Raw genomic sequence first — 27,286 nt, forward strand, 5'->3', positions numbered from 1 at the left:
TAAAACCTAAGGCATCATTCCATTTAAGTGAGTTATTTGACTTTTCAGAAAAACTGGCCAACAAGTCCACAAGACACCAGTGGCTGTTGTTTTCAGCACCTTGTTAAAAGAGGATGTCTTTTAGTTATCTAAGTAGGGGTAAAGATTTACATTAGTAATAAGTGCAACCAAACTATCCTGCCAGGAGAAAATCCAGGAGGCTGTTCTGGCCCTGAACAGGGCTCCTCGTGCAGTGTCCTGCAGTATTCATGGCACACAAATTTGTACCCAGCTTTGTGTATTTAATCTTTGCATTTAGCTCCAATCACAGAGTGCCATTGTAATATTCAGTCAAGCAGACCAAAGTTACAGTGATTGAATTAGGGTTTAGTTGCCCTTGATCCTTGCAAGGGATCAAAGGCAGGTTCACTTGGCCTCCCAGTAATGAATGTCTGAACTAAAAACTGCTCAAAATGTGTTGTTTTCCTGGTGGTTTTAGATTCTTTTGCCAAGTGGGAGAATGGACTGCCTGACTTGTTCTTGTGTCCACTTTCCACTTCAGTCCATGGCATTTTCTCTGAAGGAAATGCAGGAGCAGGGAAGTTAAGGCAGTTACGTCAGCAGAAAGACTGCTAAAAATAGATGGTAAGGACTTATTTTTCTACACAGTGCCATGGAGCTGAAGGCTTGTTTTTGGATTTCACATTCTGTTCCTGCGTGTTTTCGTGAGAGCTGCAAGTGCATTTCTATTTCAAGACTCTGCCAAAAATAGTCAATTATGTTAAAATGAATCCTTTTTCCTTCACTTTTTCTTTATTTCAATTAATTACCCTGTCAGATTTGTGTAAGCAGCAGTTATTTTTAGAGATGCTGGTGTTGTACAGAGTAAACACAGAACAAATGAGTTGTGATAGCTTCATTTGTATTTTGTGTGTGGAGAGGAGCAAAGGCACAGATTCATCCTGTGTAATTGCAGTCATTTAATGTAGGTGCCAGCATCAGGAAGCTGGGCAAGGTTTCCTCTCTTGTTGAGAGTGAGGTTTAACTGTGGTGTCACTCCGATTCCTTCCTCTCCTCTTCTCCCTCCTCCTTTCTTCCTTGTAGAGCTGGAGCACATAGTCACCAAGCTCCTAGTTGGGGTGCCTGAGGTCAGGGCCCGAATTTAGAGAACATGGAAGTGAGGGAAAATTTCTAGGTATGTTACAGCCTGTTTCCTGGTTGCGGTATATCTGGGTCTACCTCACCACGCCCAGCAACTTGCACTTCTCTCTGGACCTTGCTGTGGTCACAACCCGCTGCTCATTTATGTGACTGCTTGTCCATCTGCCTAATTTTTTAGATTAATTCAATTTACAAATAGCCTGATTTAGATTGAATTTAGCAATGATTTTCCTTTATGTTAGATCAGTAGTTTTCTAAAACTCCCCTACAAGCTATTTTTAAGGTGCCTTTTTTTTTTTCCCTGCCTGTGAAGATGTAAAGATGTACAACCCTCTGAAAGCAGTATAACCTGCTCTCCAAAAATGATAGAAGTAAGATTTTTATTCTCCACTGTACAGTTAAAGTCCCCCTAGTGAGTGGGAATAAGGCCTCTTGAACTGATAGGGTGAGGAGCGTAACAGATACTTCTTTCCATCAACATGCTCTTCTTTTTTTCTTTCCCAGAAGGAGGAGTCATGAAGTTACTAAACAAAAAGATCTGTGTCTCTTGGGGTTTTGTGTTTCAGGTGTTTTGAGGTTTATTTACACACCTCCCCCTTTGTTTCCTGGACAGGTTTTACGTGACAGTGGAGTGTTTGAGTACACATGGAAGGAACTTTCAATTTGGCTGGGACACTTGGATAATACAAAAGAAGACCAAAAGGAAGCAGTGATTCAGTTTTTGGAAAGGGTAACAATGTTCAAATTAACTGGATAAACAGTGCAAAGAATAGTATTAGTGGAAACGAGAGATATTGTTGCTATTGTTGAGAAACCTGTCAAAGATCAGTGAATGAATTTGGAGAAAAGCAGTGTTTGGGATTCTTTTTCCAAGGTGACGTCGTTCTTGTCTCGGATGGGAGGACAGCAAATTGATCTGGAGGAAAATGAAATCCAAAAAGATCAGTTGTTATTACAGCATTGTTGGTATAAAGGTAGAGTGTTGTATGTGTGGGTAGCTTTTATCTCCTCTTTAGGTGCCAGAATTATCGGACTTCAGTAAATCGTGATCTTTTACAAGAAAAGCTGACAGTTCCTGTTTACTCTTCAGGATGTTGAATGCCCAGCGCTTCCTTTCCAGCGCAGTCTCCCCAGGGACTCAGTCTGTGGTAGCAATTTAGATGCCAAATTGCAGCGGACTTTTTTTTTTCCCATCAGTGTCCCCTATAGAGCAGGAACCTGTAGGCAGAATCCTGCAGAAGTGATATGGAAGTTGTCCTCCTAAAACCTGCCCAGCTTCTAACCACTTTTAGCACATGGTCTTTCTTAGCAACATACAGTTCCCCTGCACTCCACAGTTTGTGCACTTACCTTTCTCTCTGCCTTTGCTGACAGATCCTGCTGAAGCTGGTGACAAACCCCTATCCCTACACAGACAAGGCAGCAGACCTGGTTCAGGAAGCCAGCATGCTCCAGGTCACTATGTTTAAACAGGACTCTGATAACATCAGCATCCCTGTCTCTCACATTGATGGTATGTGGTAACCCCTCAACAACAGAGTGCCAGGACTTGGGGCTACATTTTCTAGCCCTAATCAGCAAACTGGGGATGGGTAACTATAGAAATCCTGTTAAGTAAGGACCTTCAGGATTCAGCCCTCCACATGTGCTTGGTATCAGAAGTAGAAGTCAGAATTGCAAAGTAACCACTTTATCCTCAAAAGCAATTTCTGATGTGGTTGTGCCATTTTAACAGTATTTGAAATCTGTCTTCAGGCTCTTGCAGCAGCATTTTTTAACTAAAATGGAAATTTAGTCTTTCTCTCTGGGGCTGTTCTTAGAATCGTGGAATCCCAGAATGGTTTGGGTGGGAAGGTATCTTAAAGCTCCTCCAGTTCCACCCCCTGCCCTGGGCAGGGACACCTTAAGTAGCCCAGGGTGCTCCAAGCCCTGTCGAACCGGGCCTTGGACACTGCCAGGGATGAGGCAGCCACCGCTGCTCTGGGCAACCTGTGCTGGACAGCAGCATTGAAAGGCAGAGTGAAGTTCAGCTGTGATTTTTATGTTGCACTTAACATTCTATTACTTGACAAATCTTGCTCTCATCCCTTTTTTGATTTTTTTTTTTTTGGAGGAATTACAAAGATGTCTTTCATTCCTGTAGTGTTGTGTTCTACTTCTGTTGTTTTTCCAGTTAGTCTGGATCCTCTGCTTAGATTTTTTCTTCACTTATTAGATGTCCTGGATATGGTGGATGTCCTGATCGAGGGCAGTGATGGCTTAGATGAAGAAATTGGCTTCTCTTTAAATGAAGACATGATTATCCAAACATTCCCCTTCAGTGCTGTTGTCCCTGCTGCGTTAGAAGCCAGGAATGTACTGTTGCTTCAGTCTGAAAATGGAACAGGTACAGACTTTTTTTGGTTTTATCTGTCATCTCTGCCAGTGGAGTGAAAGTGGCATCATTTTTACCCATTTTTCATAATTTTTTACCATTTATCATTTTTTACCTTGAGACATTTTGTTATCTTCCCTGTGAGCAGAAGGAGGTGCAGATCCATGGTGTTTCCTGCGTAAGGGAGACATTAAAGCTCAGTAGGTGCTTCTACCCTTTTTCCCTGACCTTAAACAGAAGAGACGCTGTCCCTGCGTGGGCAGTCTTGGTCTGGAAGTAGTTGGCTTCAGTACCACAGTGTTTTAAGAGCAGAGTGTGGAGATCATGAGAGAGAAGTGGTTTCCATGGCAGCTCTTCCCGAGGTCAGGGAGAGAGGACTGCACTCTTAAGTAAGAAATGGATGCATTTTCCAAAGAAAACTTCTTCAGTATAAAGCTATGGTGGCAAATATTGCAAAGTTCTACCACCTCCTTGAGGAAAGTGTTGGAGTCGCAGGGGCATCAGGTGGGCTTGGAGCAGGATTTGCCAACCCCACAGCACCTCACTAAGTCCTCTGTGTATTTGGCAGTTGAGTGGCACCTGGGGTGGACTGAAAGTCCCAGTTCTGAAAGAAAATTCTCTCTATTTAACTTGCACATGTTAACTGGGGTGTGAGCCCCCCCAGTATAAATCAGTTCTCTGAGGTGGTGCTTGGCAGGGGTCTTTTCCTATTAAAATATAGGCATGCTTAGCACAACACAGTGAAGGTGGATTATTCACTTCAGCAAGAACTAATGTGTGGAGGATTTTTCAGGTGCCTCAGTGGGTCAGGAACACTTGTCTAGGTCACTACAAACACCTTTTGATCTTATTCAGTACTTTTCTGAGTGATGCTCTGTGGGCTGATGCCTCGGAAGTAAGAAGGGTTGCCCCAGTGCCTGTGCTCATGTCAATAGTTTCATTTATTTTTGCTTTTCTAGGAGCACACATTGTGGAGTACCTTGTTGCTGTTTTCACTGACCTCTTACACTCTCAGAGAGAACCCCTTGCCCTCTGCTTGATGTTCCAGCTGTATGATAAAGATCTCAAGTCTCTGAAAGTTGCTAAGTATCCTCAGCTCTACCAGTTTAACCAATACTATAAACTCTGGATACCCCAGCAATCTCAGGAACCTGTGGTATGGAATACCTGAAGTCACTGAATTCTTGAGCCAGTATTCCTATAAAAACCTCACAGTTTATAGAGGTTACATTTCCATCAGAAGGAGTATTTTTATTGTGCTAATTCTGTATTTCTTCTTGATCACATTGGGACACAAATTTGCTCCAGGGCTTTCCTCTGATGACACAAGAGAGCTTTGTGGTGGTTGGGAGGTGATGCCAGGGCTCAGGGGTTGTACACAGACCCCTCACCAGGCGCAGCAGAGCCTAGTGCGTGCCGTGGCCTGAGTTCACAGTGCCTGGAGTTCCCCCCAGGTGGGTTGGGGATCAGAGGCCCCTTGGGCTGGGTTTGGTGAGTTTTTCTGCAAGGCCAGCAGTGAGCACTACAGATTCCCCTGGGAATACTGCTGGACAGCTCTATTCTAGCAGGACTGCATAGCTGTGCTCCTGGAGCTTCAGCCCGGGTTCAGCTCAGAGCTCATCTCAAAACAAAGGTGGCTGAAGAGATTTTTGATTCATACTCATCATTATTTTTCTCTTATGCTTTTTTTCACTTTAAACAGTTTAAAAACCACAAGGAGGTAAGCGAAGAACCTACTATGACACTGGATTCTGTATTCACCACTTTGCTAAAGAGAGCTTATGAGAGAGGGAGCAATATCTTACTGGAAGATCGTGTTCAGACAAAACTGAGAGAATTGGCTTCCTGGCTCCCACCTGAACAGCTTTTGTTGGGAGTAAAGCATGTGCTGCTATACCTGAAATCCACAGTGGAGAACTTCAGCAGTGTAAGAGCAATATTGTAATAATATTGTAGTTATGTTTGGTTTATTTTAATGTAGAAGGTACAAATGACTTGGCTGTTAAAACTTAGGTTCCAGTTCTGCAGCTTTTCCCTGTACTTGGCTCTGAGGCTACAGAGCACAAGACAAAACTGCACCTAATTTGTAAACAAATGTCAATTCTTCTGACTGTTGAGGAGTCTTGGATTTACTTTGCATGGGTTACCTTACTGATCCGTGTGAGTGCAAATAAGCTCGAGATTTTAATCCAGCTCCTGGGTCTCCTTAAGAAGCCTTTCCAGAGAGTAAAATTCACTGGCCTGTGTAACATCAAATGTCACTGTATAAATGAAAATCTATCAATATTTATTATTATTTATTTATCAGGATTCTACATAGGGGAGCAATTCCTTCCCCCACAAGAGGTTGTAATCTTAAGTAGTTCTTACTTAACTCCCATTCCTGTTGCATAATTATCCTTCTGCTCCCATCCTCCTCTTTTCTCCACTTCCAAGATGTCTTTATTTTCGTAGCTTGGTAAAGCTTTGGGTCCTCAACTCGTTGACCTCTATGTGGACATGCTGAGCAGCTTGTTGTGCCGGGGCAATCAAATAAGGCTGGATAATCAGCAGAAACGGGAAGAGCATCAGGCTGAGTCAGATCTCTTCATAGATGAGGAGTCGCTGATGACAGAAGAGTCTTCAAATGACAAGGTACCAGATCCCTTGATACAGAGACACCTGTTAGTAAACTTTGATTTGATTGATTCTCTAGGGAGTAGTTCTGCTGAACAGAGAGATGCTGTTAAGGTCTTGGAGGAAAACTTAGGAACATAGAACATGTAGTCCAGCAGTTGCAAAACTACTGTCTGGAGATGTGACTGAGCTGCATCACCCACAGTCTCAGCCCTGAGCTGGAGCACAGTCAGGAGACGTCCTGAAAGAGATCACTTCTGCAGAAAAGAATTCATTCTCTCAGCCCTGTGTAAAGCCTTGTTATGACAATTACGTACTTGAGGAGTGAATTTTTTTCCCTCTTTCATCTGTTCCATTAATTTGTGGAGATTAGAATGGAATTGTGTTGATGAACCCCAGAATATTCAGTTTTCCTCTGGAGATGTGCTTAGACATGTCTAGAATGTTCAGTAGAACAGCATAAATCCCACAGCATAAAAGTTGGAAGAATGATATTTATGAGCTTGTAATTCATTAATATTTTTATCCTCTGGCCAGCTAGTAGACGATTTCATGTTCAATAATTATAATTGACAAGCTGTGGAAAATAGGCAGATGGATGAGTTCATTTTTTACCCTGGACTGTGATTATCCATTAAGTGATATTGTTACATCTGTTTGTTACAGACACTGGAAGATATGCTCATCTTGATTTTCAGACATCCTACACTGGAGAGCTGGTTCCTGGCATTGGAACTGCGCTCTATTCCTCAGCCTGGTTTGAACCCTGTCACTGTGAAGCTCCTGTCAGCTCACCTCAATTCCGGAGTGCTCCAGCTGCTGAAAACATGTGCCCCCATCCTGCAGAGCATCACGGCAGATCACAGACATGTGTTGTCCAAGTATTTTGAAGCTATCAGAAAAAGTGTCCTGGAAGAGCTGCAGGCTGTGGGGAAGGGCAGAAGCCAGGTCTGTCCCAGGAAGTCTCATCAGCTGCAGGCTCTGGAGGAGCTGCACATGTACATCAGTGCAGCTCACCTGAAGGAGATCACTTTAACCATGCTGCGACTTCCTGAGATGAGCTTGACTGCTCAGAAATCTGAAAAATCCCTTAAGAAAGGGAAACAGTTAAGCTTCTATGGACAAATTTTGGTGCAGCTCCTCACAGACAGCTACCAAAGGCATCCCCAGCAAGGAGAACTTCTGCTATCCACAGAGCACATTAAAGCTTTGGGGATATTGATGTCGGCATCAGCCAGCAAAGATTTGGAGAAAGTTTTCCTCCAGGCTCTTCACAGTGAGCCAGCCCTGGCTCTTGCAGTTGGTGTCGAGGTGCAGGCTCACTGCCTTGCCCAGCGCTCGTGCACCTCCCTGGCCATTGTGGCCATGCTGATCCAGCACTCCAGGACTCACCTGCTGCAGTTCGAGCTCTGGTGTCTGAGCAGTGCCACTGGGAAGTACCTCAGGAAACACATGGAGAGCTTTCTTCCACTCATTAACGTGTATTTGCAATGCAGAGACCAATATGGTTTCAGCCGACCTTCTGCAGGTAAAGGCACCACTGAGCCCTGTTTTTGATTCAGGAGGCCAAATTTAGGGTCTGCTGGCCTTAAGGTATTGGAATATCCACACAACAGATAGAGGTGATAGAACTTAGATGTCTGACCTCGAATGACTTCTTGTAAGTACCTCTGCAGCACTAAAGGTGAAGGGCTGTGCTGAGGGTTGGCTGTGAGACTGAAGCCAAGTGCTCTTACAGTTACTGCTGCCCAGGATTTCTCTTTTGAAGCCCTTATTTAATGCTTAGTGCATGTGAAGATCTGTCATTGGGCTTCTCTTGGTTTGTACAGGAGGTAAAACCTTTTGCTTGGGCACAGATAGAACAGTGTCTGCATGGTTTTTGCAGAACCTGAGCTTTCACTTTACAGAGTCCAAAAATTTCCTCTGAAACGAATCTCCGGCTGTAGGCTGGCTACAGTAATGCTCTCCTAGGCTGGCAGTCCAGAACTTTCCAAACCCACAGCAGCATTGCATCTATGGACTAGTGGGTTAAATTCTCTATCACCAAAACGATGAGTTAGAATTCAACTCGGTAGAACAGGATCACTTTGCTTTCATTCTTCTTATTGCCCAGAAATGTAAATAGGAAAGGAAGCAGGCTGACTGTGGCTGTAGCTCTACCTACAAGGTCACGCAGTGAAAAGACCTTGTCAGCAGCCTGGAAGTAGAGGATGGGTAAAGAAGAGAGCCTCTCTGTAGCACTTCTCTGTAGCAGATTAGCAGCTGCTGTCGCATAATTTCTTTTAAATCGAGTAATCTGGGCCTGGATTAGAAAGTGATTTGGGATTAGTGTGTTGTTGTTGAACACCTGCAGGTGGTGGAACCTGTGCCCTCTGCTCTCCCAACAGTTGTCTCGGCTGTCACGCCTGTCCTGAGGAAAGCCCTGTGGAAGGAGCTCTGCGCTGGGATTCAGGACACAGAAGCATCTCCTGAGGCCACTGTGAAACTGCAAATTCTTTCAAAGTTGTTGCCACCTTCAGAAAGCAAAGGGCTGCACAGCCTGATGGACCAGCTTCCTGCTGCTCTGGAGAGAGCAGGGAATGAAGAGAGGTGGGCAGTGTGGGTGTGCCTTACTCAGGGCTCAGTTTGCCCTGGGAAGCACTCTGATTGGAATGGGAGCAGTGACAGCATCGTATCCTCAGAGAATCTGTCGCTTTGCACTTTGGCAGCAAGTCATCTTTAACATACACAAAAAACCAAGTTAAAATATTAGAAAAAAAAAAATCAATAACTATCTCTCTGCAGTTGGGCTGTGGCAGATGCCATATCCAGAGTGCTTAAAAACTCGGAGGAGCTGCATTCCTGGAGGAGACATCTGTTGTCAGCCTGCATGAAGGGGTTAGTTGCCATGTACAGCAGCAGTAAAGATGAAAGCAAGCAGGAAGTGGAGAGGTCCATGCTGCTGAGGCTAGAGGAATTACTGGTGAGACTTCTTACCTGCTTTGTCACAGTGGGACTGAATGCAGATGTGTGCTTGGGCACTTGTAGATTTTGTAAATATAGATTGGACCTGACTTCCTGTTTTATGGAATCTGGTTTCCATGGGCTTTTAATAGCTTTTGTAGACTTAACTTAGCCCTGATAATCCTTTATATGAAGCAGTTTTATGTTCTTGATGATGGCTTTCTGCTAAGAATCCCCTTTGAAGACAGGTGTATGAGGTATTTAGGAGGGAGAGATCAAAGGTTACCAGTGGTTTTTATTTTTTTTATTAAAAAAAGGTGATAGAGACGCTTCTGCCAAGATCCACCTGCCATGCCATCTGAAGTCTGGGGCAAAAATCTGGTTGATCATAAGTAGAAATCCGGACTTTGATCCTGAAGAACACTGTTTGATCACTCCCTCTGTAGTATTCCCTTGGTTTGAGTTCAGTAAACACCGATCCCTGTAACACAACACTGAAGGTCTCTGTGAGCAGTGAATGCCTTTGCCCTCTCACTGGCTTTTGCTGAGACTCCCTTGTAGGACCTGGCTGACTCTGCAGGCCCTGGGGCCACCTCACAGTGTCCGTCCTGAGGGTGTTTCCAGCCTGGTGAGGTTGGCACCTGCATTCTCAGGACTGCTTATATGTGCAGCTGTCAGTCTTCTCCACACTGACAGGTTTGTTGTGGTTCCCAGCTCCTCAGGGCACATCAGTTGTAAGGGGCACATACACCCAGCCACTGCCTGGGCCAAGCTTGGTTAGTTAAACCACACAAAAGCCTGGTACCCTGTCTCTTGCTTTGACTTGCCAAGTTGTGGTTCCTTTCACGCTTCAGGAGTTTGAAGAGTTTTGAGCCACTGGGTTTTTGGAACCTACAGCCCAGCATGCTTTTTAATTCCATGCAGCCCATATGTTCCTCTGTTCCCAGACCAACAAAACAACACTTGCAGTTTCCTTTGAACCAGGAGGTAGGATTGTTGTATCCAAGAGCTTTTTTCCCCTGTTAGCCTCTGATCATCCCATCTGAGTCTTTGGCTTGCATGTTTATAGTGTGTCCCTTGAACAGAAATTGCTGTAGAAGCTCCGTGTGCCAATGTAAACCAACACCTGTTTTTACTCGCTACACACAGTACGTGGTTGAAGAGGTGGACCCAAATGACTGGTGCAGCCTTGTGAAGACAGGACTCAAGTAAGTGTTTTCATTTTAACTTGCTTGGGTTTTACGAAGTTTTCTTTGCCGAGTTCTCATTTCTTAAACAGCTTTGTATTTCAAGCAGGTTTCCTTGGGTTTGGTTGGGATCTGACTTCTCTGTGATCCTTCTCCCAAAGGTACCGTTACAGAGATGAAACATTCCTGAGGGTCCTGAATGCTGCCATCCAGTTACTATACAAGAAAGAATCCTCACTTAGTCAGAGCTTAGTCAAGCTCTCCAAACTCCACATGATGGTCACACAGCACTCTCTATTTTTGTCAGCCATCCTGAGGTCAAGAGAAGAAGATGGCAAGAACATGCAGATAAGAGGTATTTTTTAATCATCTTCTTCCCCTATTAAATAGTTAATCTTGCCTTTCTTGCATTATATTCTCTCCATCCAGCACAGCCACCTATGTAAATACTTGCAGAGTTATTAACAGTTCCAGAATATTGACATTTGCCTTTGCATTGTACCTCTGCTTGGATCCAAATGTTACATTCATCTTATGCTGGTTTTAAACACTTCTGTCTTTAAAACTACTGGAAAGATGTGTTTGGGTTTTTATTTTGGTTTGTTCGTTTGTTTTTCTGGTATTTTTAACCCAGTTGAAGTCTTGGATTGATTCTTTTGGTTTCTGTGAGGCAGTTAGTGTAAGATCACTAAGGTGCACATAGGTCCTGTGATGTTTAAACCTGCTTTAAAATAGGTTGATACAGGAGATTTAAAGTTGATTTTGCAAGTTTTATTAAAAATGGTGATTTAAATTACGTGTATTTCATATTGCAGCCTTTAATGAGGACTATCCTTCCAGAGGAATATAAACTGGATGCTAGTTCCTGTGTAGGATTGGCTTTGTTTCTTCTTTGCTGGCAACTGAAATCCTGCCTGAACTTGAACCGCACTTAATCTACGTAGACCTCAGCTTTTCCCCACTGTACAGGGGTTTGAGATTCAGTGATTGAAGGAGCTGTGTAAGAAAAGGGGGGGAAAAATTCTCAGGGCAGCATGTTGGTAACAAATTTTGTGTTTATTGGCAAGCAACATGTAAACAAGCTTTCAAGTTTTAAAAATCCATAAGAGAAAAAAGCTCTTGTGAAGTCAACAATTTAGTGAAATGTCAACAATTTAGTGAAATTAAAAAGAAGGAATAGATTTTGCTGCTTGCTGTACATATGTGTCTTACCTTTAGACTGTATTTCTGTAGATCAGCAGGATGGATTCTCTTGAGGCCAGCTGCAGTATTCCAGAAGCTTAGTGTCACAAGTGCATTCACTCAGGCCAATACTTTAGGAGCTCTTCAGTTTTGACATGCATTTTATATTTCTGCACATAACTAGGGTCAAAGCTCAGGCCTTTTCAGATACTGAGAGTAAAGAAATCTGGAGTCGTGTCTTGAGCGTGCTACAGCCAGCCTGTGTGCTTTTGAGGAACCTGATCACTTGTGTTCTCTGCTTCTCAGTTGGTTAGAGAGCAAAGGTGGATAATTGAGGACAGAGTTCCTGTGGCTCACAAACTGAGTGCTGAGCCCTGCAGGAATGCACAGTGCAGAAGCATTCTGGTAGTTACTGCAGGTGCAGTGGGGACTTACAAGTTTTTGCTGTGAATTCCGGAGTCCTTGAGGAGGTTGCTGGGATGTCTGCCTTTCTCTGTGCAACTCCTGAGCTCGTTCCAGATGCCCTTGTGGGGGAGGAAGGAGTGGAGCTGTGGCAAGATAGGGTACAGCACTCCTTTTTAACCAGAGAGTGGGTGTGTACACATGGAAAGCTTCTGCAGAGTAGTGTGTTCCACCCTGGGGACCTCACCTGGCCATGGGACTTGTATGTTCAGCTTGGGAATACTGTTTTAAGATGTTCTCTTGAATTAAATGCATCATCATCACCCTTTAGTGTATTGGAGAAATGGGCTGTGGTATCTCTAGAGATAGATGTTGATGTAAAATGCCCAGTGTTGTGTGTGCATCCATTGGGAGTGGGTCTGGGAGTGTTTATTTGTGTTCTGTGCGACTGAGAGCTGCAGGGCTCGGGCTGTGCTTGTTCCAGAGGCGCTGGTGGACGTTCTGCTGACAGCTGTGCAGCTCAGCCCCTCTCTCTGTGGGAGCAGTCACCTCCCCGTGCTGCTGGGAGCCTACGGGGCCACACTGAGTGCTGTGGGTGAGTGGCAGCCTGGCAAAGGCACTTCCTTCTGCATCTTGTACTTGTCTCCACAGGTCACTAACTTTGGGTTCAATCTTGGCTTTTAGATCAGAAGATACTGCTGCTGCTTCAGTTGTATGAGAAGAATAATCAAAGTCTTATAAACTCCAGGTAAGGTGAGCACCTGACTTTCTTGGGCAGACTACACACAGATAGTCTCACAACTGCTGTTTTTCCAGGCTCTCATTTTTAAATGAAGGAGACAGTGAACAAGGTCAAACCTAAAGGTGAATGTTGCTTTTGGAAACGTTTTTTTCCTATGTATTTCCTATTCCTAATGTAATTATCTTGTGTTGCCTAAACAAGAGAATTTTCTTGTGTTGTTTTGGGTGTCTGTGGGTTAGATGAAGGAATGTCTCATTTCTGGAGTCCCTCACTCTCCATAATTGGGACCCCACTATAGGGGTCTCCTCACAGTTGGGAGGCTGAAACATAAGTCCCTAGTGGACTTTTCCCCTTTCCTGTGCCCAAGCGTCCACAGGAAAGTCTGTTGCCAACAGTTCTGGTTTGGTCTGCCTTCCTCATGTGCCCTTTTCTGTCCTGGAGATAGGGGCTGAAATACCACCAGCAGTGCAAGAGCACTGGCTCAGGCAGCTGAGGCAGGTCTGGATCCATGTCCCTTCATGCAGCTGCTGTCATTCTTACCTGCACTTACAGCTTAAATCCATAGGTACATCTGAACAGATACATTCTGACTTGGATGGACAGGGAGGGCGGGGAGGGCAGAGTTACGCTCAGACTGAATTTGAAAAGCTTTAGGATGGATGGAAAAGGTGTTGCCAGGGAAACGAGTTCTAGTTTCAAGTCCCACAGGGTAATAACTACAAGTGAAGACAAAATTTCAGTACTAATTGATCTCCTTTGTAATTGCTTTTGGCTCTGTTGCCTAATGCCTTTACCTTTATCAATGTTTTAGGATCCTTCTGTGGGGTCCAGCCGCTGTGGAGCATCACAAGACTTGCAAGAGTTTGGGCAAGTCCCTGTGGCAGCAGCCAAGCATGGAGGAGATTCTGTGTCTGCTGGATCGAGAGAAGATGATGAAGACGATTCTGTCGTTCCCTCAGCATCGCCGGCTGCTGCCATCACAGGTGCTTTTGATTCAGCCTGTCCATGGTTACCCTTCTTTGGATGTGCACAAAGAGCCTTGAGGCATTCATTTCTTGCATCCATGTAATACATTGCAGTTTGTTTCCTTCAGGAGAGTTATTTCAATTCATAGGAGGACTGGAATTAGTTCTTTAGGAGCCTTTTCAAATTAATTGCAAGATATGGGCCACATCTTGTCAGCAGGGGTGATTGTGCATTGCAAAGGTTGTCATGTATGTGAGATTGGGACTGGTCAGCCCAAGGATCCGCTGTCAGTGGGCTCTCCAGCCTTTCTTACGGTTTGCTGACATGCTTCTTTACCTGCTGGTGCTGGTCAGGGGAAATAGTTGTGGATGTACCCTCACAGTGAAAGCCGGGTTTAAACACAAGCAAGTCTCACCCTGTGTTCCATCATATTTTACAAGGTGTAGTATCAAGTGGTTTATAATGGGATGAGGTGGTTTTGGAAGTTTGAAACCAAGCTTGAAATTGATGTTGTTCCTTACAAATACTGGTTTGGATTTGGTCTCAGGGGATACAAGAGTCACTATATAAAGATGAAACAGTCAAGAGCCTTGATGACTTCTATGATCCTTGTTTTCTACTTCAGCTCTTCAGTGAACTCACCAGACCAGGTAAAGTGAGTGTTTGTCTTTAGTATTTAGTGTCAGGTTGCTCTGCTTCAGGAGCTGCACCTGAAACTCTGTTATCCCTGATCCAAGAGCTAACACTGCAAGGAATTTGTGCCTGACTTTAGAGGAAAGAAACAAACTACTGTGAGGGCTGTGACTGAATTGGCTGGAGATCTGGCCTGTTACAGGCTGTGGTTATAGAACAGGGAAACTTCAGTCAACTCATTTTCCACCAGACAGATGGGCATGAGGCCAGTGTGTGTCACAAATAGGCTCTGAAGTATCAGCAAGTTTCTTGTCCGACATGACTCTGCTTTGCACATGTACATCCCTGCTGTGCTCCACAGACACACTGTCCCTGGAGACAGCCCTCAGGTCAAAGGGAGACAAGAACCCTAAGGGATTTCCTAACCAGCTCTCTCCCTGTGTGGGTTATGCTTAAGCACTGTGTAGTTACTGCTAGATTTGGCTTTCCATAGCAATAATTTAGGAAGCAATTGGCAGGCTGTTAGTGTCTGTCAGTGAAATCACACAGTCCTTTGTTCACCCAGACCCCTGCAAGTACAGCACCTGTTTGGGTGTGCTTAGCCTGTCCTTAGCTATGGTTTGAACTGCTCTGTATAATCCTGGCAGCAGGAAAAGAACTGTCTTTAAGTCCTCAGAGGAGAAAAGGAACCAGAGCTATTTGACATTTTGCAGTTGAAGGGTTCTTAGGCAATCCAGTTAATGCTGGGCCTTTGAGGGGCACAGGGATGAAGAACATGGACAACTGGTGTCTTTGGAACCTAGTGTTGATAGCTGGAAAAAGGATGCTCTGCCAGCACCACCCACCCCTTGGAGGGAGGGATTTGGTGTCTGTGGCAGCCCCAGCAGCACTGCAGCCAGGTGGTGGCTGCTAATGTGGGAAGCACCAAGGCTGAGGGAACTGCTGCACATCATGTTCTTGTGGAGCTGGAAAGACAGAGGCTATCCTGAATCTGAACCTGGAGAGGAGAAAAATAGCCCTCTTAGCTGCTCCACAGAGAGTGCGAGTCTGTGTCCTAAGAGGGGCATTTTTAAAGGGCCCAAGTGGTTTAGGAGTCCAAGTCCCATGGTGCTCATAAACCATGTCAGCTGCTCTTGGAATTCCCAGTTCTTTATTTATTTGCTCTTTGTACTGGCTGCACAGTGCCATCTGAATTTATAAACATGGACTTCTTGCACGGTGTTTAATGCTCGCTGAGGAAAAAGTAAGTCTGGAGTTGGGCAGATAGCAAGTTCTATCTATCTTTAGCTCTGATAAGCATCTTGTGGAAAGCTTTTCCATCCTGGTTCTCAAGGTCCCTGAAACAAGCTGTATGTCAGACATATAATTAAATTGGGATTTTTTTTTTTTAATAACAGCTTGTTATTTTATGTTAGTTGTTGAATGCACTCTCCAGGGTCAGCAGGATGGAAAATATTACCACTGCATGTTTTCAGTAAAAAAAAGTTTTCCAAATAAATCTTCCTGTGGACTGCTGAAGTGAGAACCTTGGATTTCTTTCTGTGGCCCTACTCCACGGCGTGAATGGTTAGTGCACATCAGCAGTTCCCCAGACCTGCAGCCTGAAGGACAGCCAGAGTGGTGACTCTGGGACAAATGGCAGTGGCTGGTGGGGAAGTGGAGACCCTGCTTTACCATGCCCATAACCAGCAGAGCTGGCTAAGAAACTGCCAGGCATGCAGTTGAGTTTTAGAAGTTTTAGCAGTTGAGAAAAGAGAGAAACAGCCCAGGTGCTGGTGCAGGGACAGAAATAATCTAATTTTTTTACATATATATATAGATATAGATATGTATATACACACGCACCCTAGTTTGTGTGTGCAGTGATAGGGGAGGAAATCGGTGGACCAAATGTAGGTACTTGGCAGTAAGATTGCAGCCCCTTCTTAAATAGGAATATTTGTTTCTAGAAACTTCCTCAGTGACCTTCAGTGTGGGTTGCAAGAAAATACATTGATATTATTGCTAAACTCACAGTACATTTGTAGCTGGTGAAGTACCACTGAGGTGCCATTCCTGGAGATAAGGTGGAAGTTTCGTACCAAGTCATTTCTAGCCATCAGTGGGTAGAAAAGGCACAAACCCTTCAAAACACACAGGACACAAGCTCTGAAAGGAGAAACTCCAAATCCTGGTGGCAAAGTGCTGTGGAAGATAAGTGTTACATTGGAGGGTGTGTTTCCTGTTGGGCTGTTTTCTGGCCATTGCTGGATTTTGTTTTACCCAGAAGGGCTCGGGGTACAGCTGAGTACTTGGCTCAGAACAGGCCTACCAGCAGAGTCACTTGTGCCTGCACAGGGACAGCTGCTGTGGTTTATGGGCTATTTGTGTGTTATTCTCCTGCCCTTTGTGTTACAGAAGCTTTTTAGTGCTGGTCTTTCAGGCACCCAAAAATGCTCTGGAGAGATGAATTTTCCTTCTTGTTGCTCTTTGTACTCAGCTTTCCTAAAACAGTGAGATACAAGATGTCTTTACAGAATTTACCCCTAACTTTGCATGGCCTAGCAGGCAGGATCATCTCTGTCCCGCATAAATGAGAACAGCCCCATGAATTTCAGCTCAGGTAAAGAATTCCTGTTCAGAGTGAATTGCCAAAGCCTTTTATCAGCTGGAGGAGCCTTCAGCGTCTGCCGAGGTCGTAGTTTGTGAGGGTAGAGCCAGAAATGGGTGCTCATGAACAGAAATGTTAAGGATTATAGTGCTGTTACACTGGGACATGTCAGTACTAACACACTGGGTGCTTTCTGTCTCTTTTCCCCCTGTCCCCCCACAGAGTGTGTGGTGGCATGTCACAAGTTTGTGGAAGTTAATGCCCTGGGTCTCACAGTGGCTGCCCTCAGCAGCTATGACTCCAACATGAGAGCGGCTGCATATTTTGTCCTGGCTTCCTTCCGCTCCCATCTGGAAGGGGCTCGCTTTCGAGAGAAGAGCCAGGTAAGGCTCAGCTCCGTTGCCAGTTTGGCAGGTGAGACCTCGTAGGGCATGGACATGCGTGGGAGAGATGTTGCCTTGCTCATCCATCTACATGCATGTGGTGAGAGAGCTAAAAGAAGCTTTTTATCCTCTCTCCCATCGTTTCTCCTCTACTGCTTTGTGTTTGCTCCTGTTATAATCAATGGAGAGAGAAAGTGGGAAATGTGTTTTAGAAATTCTTAGGAATTTTGTTTGTAGGAATGGAAATCTTGATGGAATTGATATTTGACCTACAGCCTGTGAAATGTCCCAGAAGCTGATTTATGTATTCATGCTCCTGTTGTGTTCATTTGGGCTATGGTTCAGGCTTCTCTCCCTGGGCTCTTGCAGTTGTTGTATCTCTTGGATGCTGTGCAGAATGGAATCGGGCAGCCAAACCTCAGGTTCACCTTCTCCCTGACCCTCTACATTGCTCGTGTGGCACAGCAGATCCTGAAGCCAGGTACTGGAACTTCCTGCGTGTGTCACTGCGAGGGTGAAAGACAAAGCCATGAGGAATGCTGATCTCCTCACCTGCTTTGTGCTCATTCACTCTTGACTGAGCTTTTCATTCTGGAGAAGAAAAGGGGAGGGATGGGCAGCAATATCATGAGCCTCAGAGCAAAGGCCTTCTGCAGTTCCTGGGCTGTTCTCCTAGCTTGGAACACTACAGCACAGTACAGCTTCCATTTGTTGTTGTCCATGGTTGTGGATTGGGAACGTTGTCCTCCTCCACAATAACAGCTTTTTCTCTTCACAGAGGAGCACATGTATATAAAGGTAAACAGATTCCTTCTGTCACACCAGTATTTGGACCTGAGGAAAGTACCAGGTTTTTTCCAGCTTTTCTACAGTTTTGATTTTGAGGTAAGAGTCCTATTTTAGGTATCCAGTAATTCTTCAGAAATTTATAGTAAAACACCATAAAAATGTAATGAAATCTCATTCTCCCACAGGTGGTTAATTAGAGGCATCTTTGTTTTGTTTTGTGTTGGAATTAAAAATGTTATTTCTGCAGGATTTTTGTTGTTTTCTTAATACTAACACACAATGGGTTGTGCTGTGTGTGCTCTGTGAGCACAATAAGCAGAATGTTCTGCCCCAGCTAGTTTACGTTCGTCTTTGAGGTTAGATTAGTAACGTTGACTTCAACTCAAGTGTTTTAGTAACAGCAACATTTAAAATTCCGTTTCCACTGCATGTTTGGGCTGCAGACTGACTGTTCCTGATGGATGTTAGTGATTGAATTTGATAGGAATGGAAATGGAGAAGTCCAGAACAAGCCGTGGTAAGCCCTGAGCTGGCACTCACAGGGAACCAGGGTTCTGTGCTCTTAGGAGCAGGTATTATTTTGGGAATGTCTAAATGTGTAATAGTGGTATTTTTCTCTGTGGCTTCCAGTACAAAACAGAGCGTGAGTGGATCCTCAGATTTCTTGGGGAAGGGCTGCGTGACAAGCACTGCTATGAGCTTTATGACTACCAGAGGATTTTCCAGATCATTCTTTCCTTTTTCAACAGTCCTTTGTGTGATGAGGGCTCCCAGGTAAGAATTTAAAAAGAAAGCACCATGAAACCCCAAACCACAGCAGTTTGCATAGCTTGGAGATCTCAAGTACAAAGCAGAAAGAAGCAGCTGACTCTGCCTTTGCCCTCTTGAAAATCTGTTCCTTGTTGATTTTGTGTGTGTGTGGAGGGGGAAATAATTGCTTATGTCTAAACCAGTAACATCATTATCCCCTGAAACTGGAAGAGGTTCCTGCCATCATGGAGCCTCGTGTGAGTACCATGGTTTTGCTCCTACAGTCAGGACCTTTTCTTTTTTGGGGATCTCTGTTCCCCAGCCAGCACATTTGTTACCTGAACAGTGCTTCAGCAGGAGGGAAACTCACGTGCCAGGAGCTCTCAGGTTTGGGGGCATCCACTCTGAGTATTTCAGGTATCAAAGCCTTGAACAAAAAGATAAAATTGTCTTGCTGCCTGAAGAGTTCTTGTAAGAGTAGCACCTGTGGTATGAAGCTTTGAAAGGAGAATGTCTTTTCCCTGGGGTTGCTGAGAGCAGGTGGTGTTCATTTTGCCTGGAAGTTGATCAGATACCGGTCAAATTGCCAATTCTAAGCTTGATAGTTAGATCCTGACTATTTCTGATTCTGTAAAAGAACAAGTTATATTTTCTGTTTCAGAGTCGTATTCTGGAGATATTACAAAGCGCTGCCCGTGTCACCAGAGCTGCCTATGAGCTGATACAGGATCACAGCCTCCTCACGTGGGTCTTGCACAGCTTAGAGAAAAGGTAACCGGAGAAGTACAGGAGAGATGGGAACAATTTTACTGCCCACAGTAGAATAATTATGTGACTGAGTATGAAAACAAGGGTGACAGACAAGGAGACAGCCGGGGGCACCAAGGACTGTGCTGGCAGAATTTGCTGAACTCTGAGGTGTCCCTTGTGTTTTTGAGAATAGAATCAAGATGCTTTCAGGTTGTGGTGGGAGGGATGATGGTGGAGGGGCTTCATGGTTTGGAAAACACTTCCTTGAAAAACTGAGAAAGCAAAATGGAACCTTGTATTGGTGTCTTCACCTTTTAAATTTCAAGCACCCTTGGTTCACATCCTGTGACAGGACCTGCTGCACAGGAAGTGGCACAGTAATGGATTTGAGCAGTCTAGAACATTCCTTCTCTCCTCGCCTCTCCCTGACACACACACAAAACCTCTTCTGCATAGAGTGCCCTGACACGTTGCGGCAGGTGCACCAAAAGTGCACTAGAATATGCCCCCCTGTAGGTGATGGACCAGCTCCTGGTGAGGATCTGCCTTCCAAATGTGTTTTTCCTTGTTTTGTTTTGTTTTGTTTTTCAGGTTTCTGGAAAACAAGGTGATAAATAAAATTATTTCCTTACTCCATACTCTGTGGCTAACAAATTTAGGAGACAAGAGAGAAAACAAGAGTCAATCCCAGGAAAACAGGAAACTTCTTCCTATTCAGCTTGTAAATGAATTTCTATATGTTTTGGTCACGTTAATCAAACATATTCAGTAAGTCCCTTGTTTGGTTTTTTGTTTTAGTCAGTTTGCATTTCATCCTCTGTCCGGTTTGAACTTTTTTAAGGCCAGATGCATTTCTTTATCTCTGGTAGATGAATGGTTTTGTCACCTTCAATTTGAATGTTGAGTAGTGAATTTGGATGAGATTTTTTTGACAGGAGGGTTTAGGTGTTTGTGTACATGGGGAATAAAGTAAACTTTGATTCACAGTTGCTGTCAAGTCCTATGTCCTTAATTCCTGGCCTTTCTGACAGTAAGGATTAAAAACTGTACTTATTAATTAGCATGCAGGAAATTATGTGGCACTTGTGTTGTCTTTTGACAGGACTAATGTAGATCTGGCCAAGCTGACTGAGTTCTTCAGCACCCTCAGCTCTGTGCTGGAATACCGTGCTGTGGTTGTTGAGGCTTTTAGGGAGATGAGGCGTTTCACGGTGAATGACAGCGTCCTCTCCAGCAGGGAGCTGCTGCTGCTGCTGCATAAGTGGAGCCTTGTCAGCAAAGACCTGCAGCTGCAGGAGGACCTGCAGGCCCTGGCTCAGAAGTACCAAAACAAAGAATTGCTCAGTAAGTGCTAAAATACTTCAAGGAAGGCATATTTTGTTGCAGCTGTTACAAACCAGCAGTACAAGTGAGGCAAACTTCTCTGGAAATAGTACTAATACCTTCTGTCAGACTGATGTAGCTTGAGGGAGGAGGAAAGGAAATGGAAAGCCATTTTTCAGATCTTCCTTGTGGTGATTGCTAACCATAACACACTCTGGAAGCTGTGAAGAAACACAGTTTAAAATGGGAAAGAGCTTTAAAATGAAACAGTTGCAAATCTTGTGTAGGGCTTTGAAAAATAGTATTCTTTAATGAAATCTTGAAACAAAAGGCCATGCCTGGAGGCTTTGTGCTCAAAGGTTTGAATCATTCTGCGTGTGGATGGGGATCGCAATAAATAGATAAAGCAAGTGAAAACTGAATAATTGACTTTTCTTGTTGTCATCAGTGTTTGAAGAAAGGAAAAATATAGCAGGAGTTGTGTGACTTCTCTCGTTCTCTCTGTGAACAAAAAGTGCAAGGAGCTTGGGAGTGGGAGGTCTTAAAACAACACTGGTTTCCTGCAGCAGCAACTGCTTTTGGTGCACATTAAAGCTTCTGTAGGTGTGTTTAAATGTTCTGGATCAGTTAAGAAAGTATCATGCATTTAAGGAATACTGTAAAAGCTTTAGCTTTTCTAAAGTTTCTCTCACCCTTTAAAACTTCTCAGAAAGACCTTTGGAGTATCTGATGTGTGTTTTGGTGGTGGTTTTCTTCTTACAGAAAATATTAAAGACAAGAACAAACCTCAAGTCTCATCTCACGTGTATCGTTACACTCAGAAGAACAACAAGGTGGAGGAAGATGACACTGCTGCAGACCTGGAAGTGTCTGAGCTGGAGAAATGCAGAGAACATCTGAATTCCATCCTTGCCCATTGGGAGCCTACTTTCCCAGCACCACCCTCCAAACAGGGAGGGGAGACCCTGACACCCAGCGAGCCCGGGGTTGAAGCAGTGGCTGTCACCTGTGCATCCACTCACGTCGTCACTAAGTGGCTGGTGAGGTCCCTGGCTGAGCAGAGCCTCCTCAGGGAGCAGGATGTGTCACCAGCGCTGCGGTGGCTGCGGAACCGCGTCCTGCCGCACCCGGCAGCCGTGCGGGAGGTGCTCAGGGATGAGACACTGAGGAACAACCTCTTCAAGCTTTACACCCGGCTCTGCCAGGCCAGCAGCACCTCAGCTGGGCTCTCCAAGGAGCTTGGTGTGTTCAGTTCCATCATGCTCCAGCTCATGGAGGAGCAGGGCCTGGCCAGCACCTTCCACGAGCTTGTGAAATCCCTGTGCCTGTCAGCAGCAACAGAAGAGGATGCGAGCAGGACAGGTGACTTGACTTGTTCTTATCACTCATGTGACGAGGCAATGGTGGGAGGAAGTAGGAAGTTCCATGGCTTTTTTAATCCATTAAACTAGTTTTCCCATATCCACCCAGGCTCATAGCTTCCCAAAGGAGAAGCTGTTTCTTTGGTGGGATGGGGACAGGGGTGGGCAGCACAGAGCATGGTCACACTGTGTGGTTTTCTGACAGTACAACACTCACACTCCCTCAAAGAAACTCCCCTTTCAAGGACTAAAATGGAACAAAAGGTATAAAAAACCAGAACTCCAAGAGGGAAGATAGTCTGCAAGGAACAAGGCTGCATGGGTCTGGATGCTGATCCATGTGCTGGTCAATGGTAGCAGATGACAGGTCAGTTTCAAGCTGTTTTATTTAACAGGAAACTGGTTTGTTCCTTCTTGTGAGGAGGATCATTGGCTTTGCATGGGCAAAGCCACCCCAGATTGTCCATCTAGGAAGAGTTAGGGAACTCTTTTAAAACATAGGCCTGGAGGTAAATGGCTTGGTTTGGTATTACTGTGTGGAAATAGAAGAATATTTGCTCTGATTTTTCTCTTGTCTCTCTTCCACAGCTGTTTCTGTATTCCTGACTTCCGTTTACATTGGGGACATGTGGCTTGGAGCACAGGAGCCGGATATGTTACTTACCCATGTCAGATTGGTCTGCACTAGTGCAGCTTATGAATTACAAGATGACTTGGAAACTCAGACACGAGGAGAAGAAACTATTATGTCTCTTTGCAAAAAAGTCTGGCTACATCAGGGCATTAATTCAGGGAACTAACCCTTCATCTTTAACGTTCTGTGCTCTGCCATCATCACTGAGCCATGAAAGCCTCCTGAGCTGTTCTCATACAGTCATAAAGATCAATATTTTATTAATGTGTGCAAACTCAGGGGGAAGATTTTATTCAACATCTCTCAGTGGGACATTAAAGCTCCAATTTCTCTTTTCTTGAAGAGGCTGAGACACAATATTACTTACATCATTTTTATTACAGGCATTTTTAACTTTTTGAAGAACCAGAAAGACTGTGTACATGTGTTGTTAAAATCCATCTTCTCTCCAATATAGGATGGGAAACAAAGGCTGCAGAGCTTCCTATGGTGAGGTGTAAGTGCAAATAAGGAGGAGCCAGAGGTTTAGTCATGATGATTTACTATTTCTTGAAGAACTGGGTTGATTTCATGATACCAAAACCAGTAAGAATAGAAGAGTGAACTTGCGAATCATGGTGGTCATTTTGGGTTTAAATTAAATGGCTTTTAGAAAACATTTATATCAGAACCGGTCTCTTTTTATTTTCCTTTTTTTTTTTTAATTAAAAAAATTTAAAAGCCCTGACCCATCACTGCTGCTGCAATGTGCAACCAGTGCCCATCTGCTCACTTGGAACAGGTGAGAGATGGAACTAAACCCCAAAGGATTTGCTGCTGATTGATTATGCATGAGTTTATTGGGAATTCCCTGTGAACTCTGATCCATTGTTCATGAATGTGGCCTTGAGGGTAGTTGAACATGCTCGTCCAGACTGGCACCCATGCAGTGCCAGAATGTGAACATTTGAAATGTAAACCAGGATTTATTAAACTGACTCACAACTGTGTGCTGTTCCCAGGTCCTTTGTACAAATTCTGCAGGGAAAAACCAGAACTGCACATTCCTTGTGACATGTATTGAATTGTTTGGGAGGATAAATAAAAATGAGATGCAAATTAGGGAATTGCTTCTAGAGCTAAGTATTCTTGTCCTAAAAGAGCCATCAGCTCTGTATCAAGACTTGAGTTAAAAATATTATTTCTTTAAGAAGCTGCATGCCTCTGAGAGGCTACGTTTTGTGTCATGTAGATTTCCTAGGGGCTGACATCAGGCGCCCCCGAGTTCAGCCGAACCGAGCTGAGCGGCCCCGAGTTTGGCCGAACCGAACCCAGCGGCACGGAGCAGACCGAGCGTTGCCGAGTTCAGCCGAACCGAGCCGAGCGCCGCCGAACGACCGAGCGTTGCCGAGTTCAGCCGAACTGAGCCGAGCGGCGCTGAATTCAGCCGAACCGAGCCGAACGTTGCCGCACGACCGAACCCTGCTGAGACCAGCCGAACCGAGCCGAGTCCCGCCGAACGACCGAGCCCCGCCGAGTGCAGCCCAACCGAGCCGAGGGGCGCCGAACGACCGAGCCTCGCCGAGTGCAGCTGAACTGAGCCGAGCTCCACAGAGCAGAACGAACGGGCCCGAGTTCAGCCTCGCCTCGCCGAACCGAGCCAAATCGAGCTCAGCCGAACCCAACCGCCTGCTCTGGTGACCATTAATTAGCGCGAGTGCAGTCATCGCCTAATGAACTCCTGCCCTGAACCCCTGCACTGCCGTCCGTAGCCGCGCGATGGCCGGGCCGCCCGCGGGACGGGGCAGCGGGAAAGCTCCGAGTTCTGGAGGTTTAACGTGAGGCGGCCGCCGCTTTCCCGCGCGGCGCCTGGGCCCGGCCGGCGCCGCCGAGCCGACGGAGCGTTGCCGAGTTCAGCCGAACCGAGCCGAGCTTTGCCGAGCGCAGCTCCTGGCAACGAGTTTAGCCGTGCTTTGCCGAGCTATGCCGAACGACCGAGCGTTGCCGAGTTCAGCCGAACCTAGACGAGCGCCGCCGAACGACCGAGCGTTGCCGAATTTGGCCGAACCGAGCCGAACGTTGCCGAACGACCGAGCGGCGCCGAATTGAACCGAACCGAGCCGATCGGCACCGGATTTAGCCGATCCGAACCGAGAGCAGCCGAACGACCGAGCCCTGCCGAATCCCCTGGAACGGTTCCGGGCGTTGCCGAATTCAACAGAAACGTTCCGAGCTTTGTCGAACGCAGCGAGCTTAGCCGAATTTAGCCGAACCGTAACGAGCTTTGTCGAACGACCGAGCCCCGCCGAGTGCAGCCCAACCGAGCCGAGCTCCACAGAGCAGAACGAACGGGCCCGAGTTCAGCCTCGCCTCGCCGAACCGAGCCAAATCGAGCTCAGCCGAACCCAACCGCCTGCTCTGGTGACCATTAATTAGCGCGAGTGCAGTCATCGCCTAATGAACTCCTGCCCTGAACCCCTGCCCTGCCGTCCGTGGCCGCGCGATGGCCGGGCCGCCCGCGGTACGGGGCAGCGGGAAAGCTCCGAGCTCTGGGGGTTTAACGTGAGGCGGCCGCCGCTTTCCCGCGCAGCGCCTGGGCCCGGCCGGCGCCGCCGAGCCGACGGAACGTTGCCGAGTTCGGCCGAACCGAGCCGAGCGCCGCCGATCGCAGCAAGCGTTGCCGAGTTCACCGAACCGAGCCGAGCTTCGCTGAAGGCAGCTAGCTTTGCCGAATTTGGCCGAACCGAGCCGAACGTTGCCAAACGACCGAGCGGCGCCGAATTGAACCGAACCGAGCCGATCGGCACCGGATTTAGCCGAACCGAACCGAGAGCAGCCGAACGACCGAGCCCTGCCGAATCCCCTGGAACGGTTCCGGGCGTTGCCGAATTCAACAGAAACGTTCCGAGCTTTGTCGAACGCAGCGAGCTTTGCCGAATTTAGCCGAACCGTAACGAGCTTTGTCGAACGACCGAGCCCCGCCGAGTGCAGCCCAACCGAGCCGAGCTCCACAGAGCAGAACGAACGGGCCCGAGTTCAGCCTCGCCTCGCCGAACCGAGCCAAATCGAGCTCAGCCGAACCCAACCGCCTGCTCTGGTGACCATTAATTAGCGCGAGTGCAGTCACTGCCTAATGAACTCCTGCACTGCCGTCCGTAGCCGCGCGATGGCCGGGCCGCCCGCGGGACGGGGCAGCGGGAAAGCTCCGAGCTCTGGGGGTTTAACGTGAGGCGGCCGCCGCTTTCCCGCGCAGCGCCTGGGCCCGGCCGGCGCCGCCGAGCCGACGGAGCGTTGTCGAGTTCGGCCGAACCGAGCCGAGCGCCGCCGAGCGCAGCAAGCGTTGCCGAGTTCAGCCGAACCGAGCCGTGCTTTGCCGAGTTCAGCCGAACCGAGCCGAGCTTTGTCGAGCGCAGCAAGCGTTGCCGAGTTCAGCCGAACCGAGCCGTGCTTTGCCGAGTTCAGCCGAACCGAGCCGAGAGCAGCCGAACGACCGAGCGCCGCCGAATTGAACCGAACTGAGCCGAACTTTGACGAACGACCGAGCGGAGCCGAGATCAGCCGAACCCTGCCGAGACCAGCCGAACCGAGCCGAGGGGCGCCGAACGACCGAGCCCCGCCGAGTGCAGCCCAACCGAGCCGAGCTCCACAGAGCAGAACGAACGGGCCCGAGTTCAGCCTCGCCTCGCCGAACCGAGCCAAATCGAGCTCAGGCGAACCCAACCGCCTGCTCTGGTGACCATTAATTAGCGCGAGTGCAGTCATCGCCTAATGAACTCCTGCCCTGAACCCCTGCACTGCCGTCCGTAGCCGCGCGATGGCCGGGCCGCCCGCGGGACGGGGCAGCGGGAAAGCTCCGAGTTCTGGAGGTTTAACGTGAGGCGGCCGCCGCTTTCCCGCGCAGCGCCTGGGCCCGGCCGGCGCCGCCGAGCCGACGGAGCGTTGCCGAGTTCAGCCGAACCGAGCCGAGCTATGCCGAATTTACCGAGCTTTGCGAACGTTGCCGAACGACCGAGCGTTGCCGAGTTTAGCCGAACTGAACCGAGCGCCGCCGAACGACCGAGCCCCGCCGAGTTCAGCCGAACCTAGACGAGCGCCCCCGAGCGCAGGAGCGGCCCCGAGTTCAGCCGAACGGCCCCGAGCATTGCCGAGTTCAGCCGAACTGAACCGAGCGCCGCCGAACGACCGAGCGGCGCTGAATTCAGCCGAACCGAGCCGAGCGTGGCCGAACGACCGAGTCCCGCCGAGTTCAGCCGAACCGAGACGAGCGCCCCCGAGCGCACGAGCAGCGCCGAGTTCAGCTGAACGGCCCCGAGCATTGCCGAATTCAGCTGAACCGAGCCGAGCGTCGCCGAACGAGCCGAGCGTTGCCGAGTTCAGCCGAACCGAGCTGAGCGCCGCCGAACGACCGAGCGGCGCCGAATTCAGCCGAACCGAGCCGAGCGCCGCCGAACGACCGAGCGTTGCCGAATTCAGCCGAACCGAGCCGAACGTTGCTGAATTCAGCCGAACCGAGCCGAACGTTGCCGCACGACAGAACCCTGC

The 27,286-nt window shown here is 47.0% G+C and overlaps 1 protein-coding gene across 2 annotated transcripts in view; it reads left to right on the plus strand.

Annotated features, from left to right (window-relative positions):
• Positions 1-26,627, plus strand: part of URB1 (URB1 ribosome biogenesis homolog) — a gene marked incomplete at its 5' end in the record, with an annotated part of 45,399 nt that extends 18,772 nt beyond the window's left edge. Inside the window, 24 exons of one of the 2 annotated variants that reach the window (XM_082278862.1) lie at positions 1,754-1,870; positions 2,515-2,653; positions 3,356-3,526; positions 4,474-4,670; positions 5,217-5,441; positions 5,969-6,148; positions 6,797-7,658; positions 8,518-8,719; positions 8,915-9,092; positions 10,223-10,281; positions 10,422-10,615; positions 12,329-12,439; positions 12,529-12,592; positions 13,398-13,569; positions 14,100-14,202; positions 16,998-17,158; positions 17,528-17,639; positions 17,937-18,043; positions 18,578-18,721; positions 19,359-19,468; positions 20,039-20,215; positions 20,550-20,791; positions 21,533-22,132; positions 22,720-26,627. In XM_082278862.1, the coding sequence (XP_082134988.1) occupies positions 1,754-1,870; positions 2,515-2,653; positions 3,356-3,526; positions 4,474-4,670; positions 5,217-5,441; positions 5,969-6,148; positions 6,797-7,658; positions 8,518-8,719; positions 8,915-9,092; positions 10,223-10,281; positions 10,422-10,615; positions 12,329-12,439; positions 12,529-12,592; positions 13,398-13,569; positions 14,100-14,202; positions 16,998-17,158; positions 17,528-17,639; positions 17,937-18,043; positions 18,578-18,721; positions 19,359-19,468; positions 20,039-20,215; positions 20,550-20,791; positions 21,533-22,132; positions 22,720-22,931 (4,839 nt within the window). In that variant the 3' untranslated portion in view covers positions 22,932-26,627. The remainder of the gene's footprint in view (positions 1-1,753; positions 1,871-2,514; positions 2,654-3,355; positions 3,527-4,473; positions 4,671-5,216; positions 5,442-5,968; positions 6,149-6,796; positions 7,659-8,517; positions 8,720-8,914; positions 9,093-10,222; positions 10,282-10,421; positions 10,616-12,328; positions 12,440-12,528; positions 12,593-13,397; positions 13,570-14,099; positions 14,203-16,997; positions 17,159-17,527; positions 17,640-17,936; positions 18,044-18,577; positions 18,722-19,358; positions 19,469-20,038; positions 20,216-20,549; positions 20,792-21,532; positions 22,133-22,719) is intronic. The other variant, XM_082278863.1, reaches the window with a different exon arrangement.
• Between the last annotated feature and the right edge of the window lie 659 nt (positions 26,628-27,286).

Source organism: Coloeus monedula, assembly GCF_965178545.1.
Source record: "Coloeus monedula genome assembly, chromosome: 3".
In the NCBI taxonomy this organism is placed as follows: Eukaryota; Metazoa; Chordata; class Aves; order Passeriformes; family Corvidae; genus Coloeus; species Coloeus monedula.